The sequence below is a fragment of the Stegodyphus dumicola genome, chromosome 4 (genome assembly GCF_044657685.1).
Source record: "Stegodyphus dumicola isolate Sdum_Otavi_A_Nest chromosome 4, ASM4465768v1".
Classification (NCBI taxonomy): Eukaryota; Metazoa; Arthropoda; class Arachnida; order Araneae; family Eresidae; genus Stegodyphus; species Stegodyphus dumicola.
Window position 1 is genome coordinate 127,111,276 of NC_140771.1, and position 13,088 is coordinate 127,124,363.

A 13,088-nucleotide genomic window follows, 5' to 3' on the forward strand; every position below is an offset into this window, starting at 1 on the left:
AATTCTAATTTCAATGCATAAAATCCCCTTGCCTTTTGATAATGAAAAATAGAAAATTAAAAATTTGCAAAATCAATCATTTATTTACTTTAATTATTTTCCCTTTTAGAATATGTTTTACGCTACTTTGGGTACTTTTATTTTCTCATTAAGTCCCTGCTACCTTTTCTGCTGGTGGCTCGAATCACACAAAATGTTTTTACCTTCTCGAGTAAAGCTATTCTCTCTTCCAATAAATGATAAAATCCAATTCTAGGATGCGTAAAATTTTTCTTTCCCTTAAATACTGTAAAAGAACTTCACTCAACAGCACCAGAAATAAGTAAATTCTGAATCAAATCTGATGCGATAAATCTCAAACCCTGTAATTTGCTCGATTTCTAATATTGAATTTTTCTTACAATATCCGGTTATTCAAAAAAAAAAAAAAAAAAAAAAAAAAAAGATGAAATTTTCTATCAAGATACATTAACCAGGTATTTGTCTTGCCGGCTAGGGTAAATTAAAAATGTCTCTTCAAATCATTATTTTCTGTATTTTTAAACTTAAGAACTTCACTCAACAGCACCAGAAATAAGTAAATTCTGAATCAAATCTGATGCGGTAAATCTCAAACCCTGTAATTTGCTCGATTTCTAATATTGAATTTTTCTTACAATATCCGGTTATTCAACAAAAAAAACTTATGATGAGATTTTCTATCAAGATACATGCTGAAATCTCCGATTTATCTTTTCATAACGTATTTCAGTTAAACACCATCAACAGTTTTACTTTTTGTGTTTGTTATATTTTGCATTCAAAAATTGAGGAAGAGTGTTATGTAGAACCTGAAATTCATGTGATTAAATGTTTTTAAACTGTAAAATTTCAATTTAAGAAATTGGCAGGAGTAGATATTATTATTATGAAAAAACTGTGGATAGTGTTTAAACTATCAGCAAACTTTTAAAACTATTTTAAAGAAAATTTGTAAATATTATTTTGTTTGTACATTTAACGTTTATATTATTTTTTTATCTTAAGTTTAAAATTTACTTCCTTAGATTCAATAGACAGGCTATAAATGGAAGTTTCAAGGTCGAAATCTATTATTTTCTGCTGACAAATATAAAAAGGAATTTTTACTAGCTTCGAATGCTTAATTATTTCTACCTTACACAGATTTTAGAGAAAATTTCACCAGTAATTAAAAATTCATTCTTCCAATCAAATTAATAAACATTCTATTTTTTTCTCATTACTATTTCTTCAGAAAACTATAACTCTTGTAATAAAAATCTAAAGCGTTAACATTTCATAATACCTTTACAGTATAACAGTTATTGCTAAATGTATCGAAACAGTATCAAAATCTGAGAGCAGAAAATGAAAAAAGACAGCAAATTTAGCTAAATTAAATCGCTTTAATCACAAAAAGAGCAAACAAAATGAAATGTTTTGGTAATTCAAGATTTGCCGTTCGTTCCAAGCATCCTTATTTGATGGTATCAAAACTACCTTCTGCCGATAGTGTTGTTATAGAGTTCTTCAGCCATTACAGTCAAACTACCAGCCCGACATCTGTTTACATATCTTGGAGGGTTGTTAGCGTCACCTGGAATGTATTCATCATGGTAATTGCACCAATTTGAAAATCCACAGCAGTTAGGTCCGGAAATCATGAAGCATTCTTCACCGTAGCCGAGGCAATCGTCCCTTTTAAATAAAATAAAAAATAATGCATGAGTATTGTTTGAAGTAAAACTGACTTTTTGCATTGTTTTGATACACATTTCTTCAGATGGTCAAATTTTAAGGATAAATGCAGAGATAAATTCGGGAATAATATAAACATAAATTTATCTCTCTATAAGTTTACCAAAGAAAAGATTTATCATTTAATATACTATTACTTTGGTAGAATAATTCTGGCTACCTGTTAGAGAGGAGGTTTTAAATATGCGTATTTACTAGTATCCAAGTAGAAAATACGGTTGAATACAGTAGTTCACCCCGAGATCAGTTCATAGCGAAGGAACCTGCCATATGGGTTGGTGGTTTTGCTTTATTTAATATCCATTTAGGCATTCCACCTGGACAGACAGCCTTTTCTTGTTTTCCAATAAAAAATTACCTATCAAAGTTTGCTTTCAGTATTTTTTATTCTAACCTTTTTGTACCATGTTTTGGTGTTAAAATTTTTTACATTCAGTTCGGGAGGCAATACCGCAAGTAGAAGGTTTTGTTTCACGACACTCAGATACGTTCAGTAGTGATACTAAGTAATCTGATAGGTGAAAGATAGACTCATATTTCTCTTTATGTCACATGACACTGTAAATACTCAGGCAAAGCAGGCACAGCCGTATTAGGTTCGGTTCTTCATAACCCTGCCCATGTCAATATCTTCTCTAATCTAGCTAGTGATTCTCTTAAATGTCTCTCGAGCTGAAAGCATAATACGTCAACAAATACGAGATCCATGGAATATCACCACTGTGAAGTAGAAAATGCAAAATAGAGTATATAGAAATTGATTTTCTTCATTCGGTGTCCCATATCGGAATGCTTCGCCATCAGAGAATGCTTTACATCATGACAATTAATTAGCGTTACGATTCCCACAAAGGTATAGAGCTCTGTGGATTTCACAACATTATCATGTATTATGACTAAATTTACATCTCACACGCCAAATTTGCTAAGATCAGAAACTAGCTTAAGTTACGTAAACCCATCTCCACGTTTTTGCACAATGCATGTATTATATATCTTTCCTTTAATAAACTAAAAACAGTTTACTTAACTATTAGAAAATATTTCTAATTTAACTGATCATTGTTATACAGAGAAGCAGATGTATATTTACAAGTCTGATTACCTGTGATGTGAAACTTTCATTCCACAAGGAATTTCGGAAAACGAATTACATCATATATCGTTCTTATGTTGCATCTAAAAGCCTTCAGATAAAATATAAGTTTTCAGTAATACTAAGGAGAAAAAAGCTATTTATTCAGTACCATATTTTACAAATAGCATTTCTTACCTTTGTTCCGCTTTTCTGGTATTCATAGGAATCGCAGCTATGAACTTTTCTATGAGTTCTAACTTTCGTAACTTCTGCTGAACAGCTATAAAACAAAGAAAGAATGTATTTTTAGCAAACTTCAAATATACCTTAAAATTTATATATTGATGTATTTATGTATATATTGAGATTACTTAGTGTTTGGATGCATTTATTAATTCGTGAATAGTCAAAGTGGAAGCTTTAAAAGTGGTATTAAAAACTTGAAGGGTATAAAGACTTCATGTATTTCGTTTATAATCAGAGCAGAATCACGTTCACTCTAATTAGGTTTTTCGTAGCTATTAAAGTAAACTTCATCCGATTTATTTACATGAAACGTTTAGACTCCAGAATCTGGAATAACTGAATTTTCAGTTTATGCAATAGTAACGTCTTTTCATAAACTATATTATAATATTTTCCTTTAAAGCATTTTAAACATATATAATTCGAAATATAAATATGTGATTATAAAAAAGCTGTAATAATGCAACTTTTTAAAAATCCCTCAGTTTTCTCTAAACTATTAAATCAACATTTCATTTATATATGCTGGGCAGATGCGTGAAGAAGTATCAAGATTCCATTTTTAGAAATGTACTTTGAATATTAACCATATTCAAAGCACATTTACACCATCAGAAATCTACTGAAAATGTAATCCTACTGCAGCAAATCTTCTGTACACACCACTTTTGTTAATTTATTGGACGTTTTTGATACTTCCTTTTATCCAATTTATACATAATTTGATATATTTCCACAAATAAACTTAGGTAATTAGAAGCCATCTCTCGCGCAAGCGTTACGGGCTTAAATAAGAAAACCGTCAATGATAACGTTAATTCAGTCTAAAATAAAATAAAAAATTATGTTTCTTTTCCCACATATTTAGAGTGCGCCGGATTATTTCTTTTTTGCATTTATTCACTAGATGTCTATCAATTGTTTTAATACAGGTATTAAAATTATATAACTCAATATCAATATTTAGGATTTTTTGCATGTAATCGCTGCTGATTACTTTAATATGAACATTTTCTTTGGGAGGGTAGAAAGCTTCTTTATGCTCTAAAAGTTTAGATATATTGCGATTATTAAATTATTTTCTTTCATCCCACACTTTTTATAAGATTAATTCTTGTGTGGGCACATTATGTCTTAATAAACATTAAATTTGTTTTTAGCTTTTCGTTACGTCTTCTATCACCTAGGAAGAGATTAAGAAAGGGTTAATGTTCCCGGTTTATGGCTTTAATTGTTTAGAATTTTGGTTGCATTTCGTACTCTTCGAGCAACTTTGACTTCTAAATCAAGGTTATCCTGAACTTTCTAGCTCACTATTATGGCCCTCTAACTTATATCTATTTCAAAAATGAAGCTTTTATTCTATTCTTTTATATTCTGTTTCAGATTTGAAAATAACTAAAACTTTCTTATTTTCAGCTATTTCGAAATAGTTTCCTTAGAAATACTTCCTTTATTCGACCTAGTTCTTTCGGCGATCGTTTAACGCTGATATTTACCCGATTATTGCACCTTCTCAAGGCTTGGATGTCACTTCTTTTGTTATTTGAATTTCAATGGAAGTGATGAAGCCAAAGTAAATTATACGTATAGGAACAAGTATGTTATTCAAGCAATTCCAGCGAGAATGAAAATTAAAAAAACTACCGTTGTACCAATTCAATGAATAATATTCCATATATGGAATTTTATAATCAATAATTTAAAAAAGATACGCAAGCTTTAAAGCAAATATATTTTTAGTGTTTTAATTGAGCCTGATTTGAAAATTGTGACAAATTTCTACTGTAAGAAAAATGCAATATTCTACCTAGGGATTTATAAATATTCTTATATAAGACTCTATGAAAACTCTAAGCACAATTGTTGAGTAGTGCAGAGTATACTGTGGAAGCAGATAAAAGCGTGAATACGTAAGACAGTAAAGAGTATGATAGTGTATTTTTATGACTATGTATTCAACGTAATTGAATAGAAATGCAAAAGTGAAAATAAAAATTAAAGCTTAATGAAATTTAATAAAGGAGAAAAAGAATCATAATTTATCTGGAAAGTAATTTTATGCAATATGAAATTTTATGCAAAGAATGCACTGTGAATTAAAAATGTGATAGGAAAATAATTACTAAAACTGAAAATGAAGTTAATGCAAATAGGCGACCTTTCCATAAGTAGTTTCATTAAATTTTTCCGAGTTCCTTTCCTAAACGCAACGGACAAACAGATTTGCTGACATTTCTGTACAGAGTATCACAGGTGACTTGATGAAGGATTTAGACGATGCCTCCAAATGGAAAAAATGATTTATTTGACGTAACACGAAAGATAATTTTCGAATTTCTTGAACAAAGGATGAGTATGAATCAATTATATTAATATATAAGGGTTCATGTAGATTTATAAGAATTAATGACCATTTCAATATATTTTATTAATTCAAAATAAGTTTCAAATTAAATAAATCATTTGCCAAAAATTATTCATTAAAATTCCTTGATAAACAGTCCTAAAAATTTCAATGCTTAACTATAAATTGCCCCAAATGTTGAATTTTTGAGTTTTTAAAACCTTTATAGACAATACCAGCGACTTTCGCATATATATTCATATTCATATTTATCAAAATGCAGCTTTACCATTCCCTAATCTATCTTCCTTAGAACGAAAGATTAGAACTAAACATTTCTTAAAAGCTGTAGAAATTTGAGTACCTGGAATATTCTGCAGAAGATATAAAGTCGTACTAAATTATTATCAAAAGTAAATTTCATTAAGTGTAGTACGCTGCAGAGATCTAAACTCTTAGACTCCTTTAATTCTGAAATCGGTATTTAAGCTACCTAGCCAGATCTTTCTTGCGTGCTGTGCAAAGTTAAATAATGAGGTACAGATACAATAATTCGCAAAGCATCAAAAAAGGAAATTAATCCTCAGCAATCTTCAATGAACTAAATTTTGTGTTTAAGCCGATTATTCTAAACAAAAAAAATCATATTTTTGGAGACTGACGGATATGATATGATGCTGATTCATATGAAAAACATGCAACTGTATTAAATTTCAATTATTTTCAAGTTAAATCATAATACTTTAAAAAGCAGTTACATGTCATCAAACATTATTACAGAGAGCTGTATATGATGCTGAACTTACCTGCTAGTTCAGGGTCTTTAGCACCATCATCACAGGAAACAACAGCAAGAGCGCTAACCACAACAAACACCCAAAACGTATTCATCTGGGGGGAGAAGAAGAATGGGGTATTCACTATCTATAAAATCAATATGTTGTGGAAACATCATTCATGATAAAAATTGCTAAAATGAAAGGTTCTAAAGAGTCAAGAATGTTTTCTAAAATTGAGGGAATTAATGTGAAATTTTGAGTTACTAAATAATACTAATTAAGACTCTTGAAACACGTTATAAACTAGATTTGGTAACGATATGCGAAAACCTTAAATATTTCTTTGAATGTACCTTTGAATGTAAAATGTTCTTATTACGTATGTGGTATGTTTTTTCATGAAAATTATGTGGTTGAAATTTAATCCCATTTGAGAAAAACAAATTCTATTGCCATGCCTTCGCAGGAGCATTTAAGGGATTCATTAAAATATTAAAACTAATATAAAATATAGTTCTGTTCACAAGGTAATATATATTTCATCTATGCGTTGTTACCCAAAATAGCCGATCGTAATTGTTTGTGATACAGAATTGTAATTTTTTAAATATCTTAATTATTTTCGAAGATAAATTCCAAATTCTAGTAAATTAATTAGACCTAAATTATTTTTTTTATAAATGAACAAACTAACTTAAAATAATCTCTAAGTACTTTACAAGTAAGCATGTAATATTTTCTAAACGATATAAGTGTTAAAATTTATAGAAATCTAGAAACATGTAATAATTACCTTGCGAACAAAGCTGAGAATAGATAAACTAGTAAAAATTCCCCTTGAAGCGAAATTTATAAGCATATCTTTCACATATAATTACGTTCTGTAGCCAATCAAATTCGGGAACACATCATCTGTATCCGAATTTTTGCTTTGGTTTATGGTATAGTAAGCTATTTGAAATATGTGTTGCCATTTCTTTGAATGACAGCCAAATTTCTACAACTATCAAAAAATTTTTAAATAAAATTCAAAGCTGGAAAATTCTTCAGAATGATGAATGCAATGACGAAGGAAATGTAATTATTTTTCTTGTTGTAATATATATTATATTACATTAGGAGTTTATAAAGTTCAAAGATTAAGTATATCAATGTTAACTGCATCTGTGGATTTAGAATTTTAGAAAAGCCTGCTTGACATGTGGCGCAGGTGCAATATTAATTTAACGGAGCAGATGCAGCATCCATATTTATGCAGTTAGATGGAGTATTCCATATTTAATTAACATTCTTTTCTTTTATGGGAAGAGAATTCTTTATTATTACCAAAATTTAACACTTACTCAAAATTTTATAATTGAATTTTTATTCAGGTTTTGTCTTAATGATTTTAAGTTTACCGCCTAAAGATTCAAAGTAAAACAATGGAGTATTCAATTCAAAAATTTTTCATGAAGGTTAATTTCGAGCATTATGCCATTTTTGACAGAATGCATTCAGAAAAATGCCATGTAAGTATCTCGACCCTGTCTTTCTGTTCATTAACTCTAAAAGCTAAGTTAAGTCACAGTCCTATCTCTAGTCTTGGTGGTCTTTTGGATATGTATTTTGCTTGTCAGTGCACGATTTATTTAATAAAGGACTGCCTGATAAACACAAAAAGTAAGATCGCTAATTCATTGATAATTGTTGAACAAATTTTTGTAATGAATCTCAGCTCTTTTGCTAGTTGAATCTGTGAGGTTTTTTATTGTACTATCATTGTGAGTACTATTCTGCATCATACGTCTGAAGTGTAGATGATACGATGAACGATATCTACATCTCATCTCGTATGTAGCTCGAAAGATGTTATATTTTTCATTAAATGAAAAGTTAATTTTTATTACGCATAGATTCACTTAAAATCCCACAAATCATTATATTAAAAGAAAAGTTATACCTTAAATAGCCGAAATGTGTTCATGACAATGCAATTCTACGAATTACAATATTTAAATAAAAAATATTTGAGAAATTTATTTGAAAATTTCAAACTGAAACTAAATTAAAGTAGTTCCTAATGTCTGACTAAAAATAGAACTTGGTAATGTAAATAACTAAATGCAGTGGAAGATATAACTTAAATTCTTTTAAATTATAGCTAAAGTTTTAAATTATAGCTATTATAGCTATTAAAATTTAAATCAAACTTTGTTTGACTTAAATTTAAAATTATAGCAGCGCATCTACCACTCAACGCTATCGTATTCTTACGGTTTATGTATTTAGCTATTTTTAGTAGAGTTTGTAATTAAAATTGTTTTATATTCCCGTGCAATGCAGCACGAGACTTATCTGAAGAGAAAGCTACACCGGAAATATTAAAATACAGGAGCACGCGCATTTAACATTTTAATAAATAGATATCTGGTATTTTAATAAATGATATCTACTTTTTCTATCCAGAAAAATCGAGAAAATACGAGAATGTTCTCTAGTGCGTTTAAAAAGCTTATAAAAGCCGCTGGAAAACAGTTCAAATTCAGTTGTTTAGTAGTTGTTTACTTAGTTCTAGTTGGTTGACTGTAGCTAATTCGAGGTGAGATCGGATTAGCTTTCTCTATTTTGAATTGTGTTCTGTAAAACGTTTCAGTAGTTTAAGATACAACTACTGTGAGACATTGCGATATTATACGAATATCTCAATGTCTCACAATTATAAGAAAGAAAATATAAAGAAAATATTTCAGAATTTTGTTTTATTTGTTGTGATAAGAATAAATTTTATTCACTTTTGATCGGAGTTGTGCATTCAATTTATTACGAACGCATACGCATGCAACATTATTTTACAACAGTAACTAAATGAAAGAGGAATGCTCCAAACAGGAAGAGAGCTAGACACATTTGTGAGATTTCATAGTAGCCTTTCAGGGAACACTCTATAACAAAAGCTAAAAGAAAAATTAAAATTTTTTGTAAGGGTAAAATGAAAATAACGAAATAATTAAAGGAAAACTCAAAATGTATTTCGTTATAGAAAGCATTGCGCCTAACTGCTGGTAATTTACTAAAATTTGTCAGTCCCCTCAGTTTGGGTTCTCATCTACGATTTTGTAAGCCCATTTTAACTCGACTGATTGTCTTCTCGGTTTTACTTTAAGCTCAATTTGCAGCTAAAATGTCTAGAAAATAAAGAATTAGTCTCCTAAAAGATACAACTCAAGAACTTTTTGTGTTAAAACTGAAAACAAAAGTTTCTGAAAGAAGGTAATTAGAAGAAATAGCAACGTTTTCCGAAACCAAAGAAATTTGGTTTTCAAGGTGAAATATCTGAGGGATCAAACCATACTTTGCTGAAGTTTTCACTTAGTTCCGTGCTTCACATTTTATAGATAATTCGCCTAAATTAGCGAATAAGACACGAAAATTTAACATTACGAAAGGCCTAGGTTTTTCATTGGGTATAAATTTAAATTATTTCGTAAAATATTATATCATATTATAAATGGAAATCTAATGATGTCTCAGAATTTGCTGAAGATTCAAGAATTTATCCGAAGAAGATGGATATCAGCTAAAAATAAGTGTTGATAAAACCGGTCTTTATTCTATCTTTTGCCTCCAAAATGCCTAACCTCTAAAAAATTTCAGTATCATGGACAAAATCGCTTCACTATTTAGTCTGATGAAATGCTGATGAAGTGGAAATCGATACGTCTGCACAAAATGCCACAAAAAACAAGCTGTTCCTAAAGTGAATATTTTACTGTTGCATGTAGCGAATGAATAAGGGAAAATTATTGGGAATATATTCGTAGAATGCCTCACAAAAACAATTATGGTTTTCTTGGGCCAATAACCATTAAAAGAAAAAAATCAATGTATTGAAATGTTAAAAGTTTTATTTATTTCTACTTATTTAAACTTATTCAATTATTATAATTTTTATTTATTTTATTTAGTTATTTATTTACGTAAAATTTAGTCTTTTATTTTATGTGTTTGATTCTTCCGGTGTAAAATATGAAACATTCAACATTTTGGGAAATTAGAGTAATATTTTAAGAAAGAAAAAATAACATTATAAAATTGTGTAAAGTAGTGGTATAATGAAACATCTATGTAAATAAAGGATCCCGAAAATTTTCTTTCATCGATCACTACAAAAAGAATTATTTTCCTCCTCGACCACTCATCATAAGATGTAGCATATAACGTGCACATAATACAAATAATTTGATATGAATTAATAAAAGATAATTATTAGGCCAAGAAAGTGAACAGAATAGCTTCTTACTTTTCTGTTTTATTATTTTGGTATTATTATTATTTTAATTTTACCAGTATAATTAGGTTTTTAGATACAAAATATTCTAAATGCACAAAACTTCGACGCTAGTTGATGGGATTGACTACGGCTGATGTACTGATGCAGGTTTTTTTATTTTTTATTTTTTTTTTTTAATATTTGGCATAAAATTAGTTAACTTATTCCTTAAATCGTCTCGTTCAAAAATATTCAACCTCCTTCTTTTTTTCCGTAATGATATAGTAACTTGATTATAGCGTGTTTCCACCGGCTAAGATGACTGGAAAATCAATAACATTGTTCCTATAACAGCTTTTATTTTAGGATATTTCTTTAGGAATTTTTTTTTTCTTGAATTCGAAAACCTAGCTTGACGAGGTGTTTTCATTAAAACTTGAATTTATAGAATTAAATTATATTAATGAAAAATTACTTATCAATTTTGCTAATAATTTATTTGCCGTGAATAAAATTTTGATTATACCTAGCAGTTGGCGGTACTTATTCAGCTACTCATCCCAAATCACTCCCTTTATCATCATTGAAGCCCTTTAAAATTTCATTTACACCTAGGGGCATATGTCGACCTTGTTGTGAACCCCTGGCGGGGAGCAATTTATGCATATCACTCTAACTTAAAATTTTGGTTATATATATTTCTCATTTATATATCTTTTCTGAACGGCCCATTGAAAGAACGTGTTAACTGTTCTTTTCTGTACTTTCAACTTATGCAGTTTTCAAATGCACTGTAGTTTAGGTAGAAAAATATTCTCTCGAAAGAAATGTTATTTAAATAAGCAAAATCAAATTCTTGAAGATTTATGTTAATAAATATGCTTAAAGTACACAGTCAAATGAAGGAAAGGAAAATCTGTAAATAATCATTTTAAGACCATGCAACTCAAATAATTAATAAGAAGTCCTGAAAAGGAATATTTTACCAAAAAATAATAACCATAATTAAAAAATATAACATAAAGTATTTGAAAGATAAATGATGCACGTTTTTCGGCTTTGCATAATGAAAGGAAAATTATCCTTTATTATTAAGGTTAATTACCCTTTATTATTCAATATAAATTTAACAGTTGACTTCTTGGAATATAAATTTAACAGTTCTTGAGTTTAGAGCAAAGCCTCCACTTGGGGTTGAACTCAGGAATGCTAAGAATAAAACTTAACTAAAGAGCCTAAAGAACTTGATAACCGAAGCTATCAAGATTCTATAAGAGTTGGCCTCTTAACGCCAATTAAACAGCGAAGTTATCAAGGGCCTAAAATACGGTCGAGCGTAAAAATAGCATTAGAGAAAGTATAGCCAAAATGGCGAACGCGCGCTCAGAATCTCTGGCTCTCTAACGAAATCAGTAGAACTTCAACTTTAAATACTTGCACTTCATTCATTTGCATTTAACCGCGATTCTGAAAAAACTTTCTGGCCGGAAGCTGTAAGCTGAAATTAAGGAAAAGGAAAGTGGCTTTAACTCAAAATTAACTGTTAAAACGTAGGATAAAAATTACAATTTTCCCGACCAGAACTTAAATACTCGCAAAATAAAGTCTCAAAATGATCAGATTTTAAAATGTTTCAGATTGTTTCAGATTTTAAAATCTAAAAACTTCTCAAAGTTAAATGTAATACTTCCTAAACTTTGCATTACATTGCTTTCCTTTAAACTTTTTTGTTTAGGGCCAACTTTACACAAAAATCTGAAGCTAAAAAATATTTTTTTTTCAAATTTACAATCACATTTGGTACAATCACCTGCTTCAGTCTTGGATTTCCGTACATTATATGCCTTGGTCCTTCCAAATTATCTGGAAGGAAACAGTATTAGTTTTCTTTTACAAAAAATTTTCCATTTTCCTTGAAAATACTCTTTTACGGACATCATTTGGCCCTCACACAATTTTCACCCATTAATACTTAAACTTTTCTTTCTCCAATGCTCTCCGGAAATTGTTCTGAATGTATTTAGGGTAATCATGTTGTGTTACCACGAACACATACTATCCCTAACGCTTTCGGTGGATTCAGTAAATAAAACGTTCCACGCTTTCCAAAAGCTTCGCTGACAAAGCTGCTGACGCTTTACACAACAATACCTGATCGCTTTCAAAACCTTCGGAGGATTAACAGAACTCTGTCTTGGAGTTTCACAATGAAGCCGACACTCGGGTTTGAACTTCGGAACTAAGAATTAAAACTTAACTAACCTTAACTAAAAAGATATAGCCGAAGTTATCAAGATTCTAACGGAGTTGGCCCCTTAACGCATTAAGCGTTAAGCCTATAACGGAGTTGGCCCTTTAAAGCATTAAGCCCCTAACGCGACTGCGAAGCTATTAAGGGGGACTATTTCCACCCATTTCGAAAAATGATCTACTATAGTTAACAAATATCTATTTTTATTTATTTTTGTTCTAGGGTAAGGTCCAAGCAAATCAATGTCAACAATCTCATTTGGAAAAGTCGTCTTTATGTTTTTTTAAATACCCCTTTTTTACCCCGGGCTGTAATTAACATCATTTATAAATTGGCACAAGTGGCACGACCTGACATACGCCATAACCACCCTCTGT

At 29.8% G+C, this 13,088-nt stretch overlaps 1 protein-coding gene across 2 annotated transcripts; it reads right to left on the minus strand.

Moving 5' to 3' along the window:
* Window positions 1-1,386: 1,386 nt before the first annotated feature.
* LOC118189692 (uncharacterized) lies at window positions 1,387-7,082 on the minus strand. 2 transcript variants are annotated; one of them, XM_035360349.1, is made up of 4 exons: window positions 7,002-7,082; window positions 6,236-6,320; window positions 3,032-3,116; window positions 1,387-1,698 (listed from the first exon to the last, which is right to left on the minus strand). In XM_035360349.1, exons 1-4 carry the CDS (start codon window positions 7,065-7,067, stop codon window positions 1,497-1,499), a joined length of 438 nt encoding a protein of 145 aa, XP_035216240.1. In that variant the 5' UTR covers window positions 7,068-7,082; the 3' UTR covers window positions 1,387-1,496. The 2 variants fall into 2 exon arrangements, with proteins under 2 accessions (XP_035216240.1, XP_035216239.1); XM_035360348.1 differs by having other exon boundaries at window positions 6,236-6,353.
* Window positions 7,083-13,088: the final 6,006 nt, after the last annotated feature.

Coding starts and splice junctions, on each gene's coding strand:
- LOC118189692 (XM_035360348.1), bottom strand. CDS start 7,067: ATGCTTATAAATTTCGCTTCAAGGGGAATTTTTACTAGTTTATCTATT. Junction 3,117..6,235: donor TAAAGACCCTGAACTAGCAG/GTAAGTTCAGCA, acceptor TTTGTTTTATAG/CTGTTCAGCAGAAGTTACGA. Junction 1,699..3,031: donor ACCAGAAAAGCGGAACAAAG/GTAAGAAATGCT, acceptor TTTATTTAAAAG/GGACGATTGCCTCGGCTACG.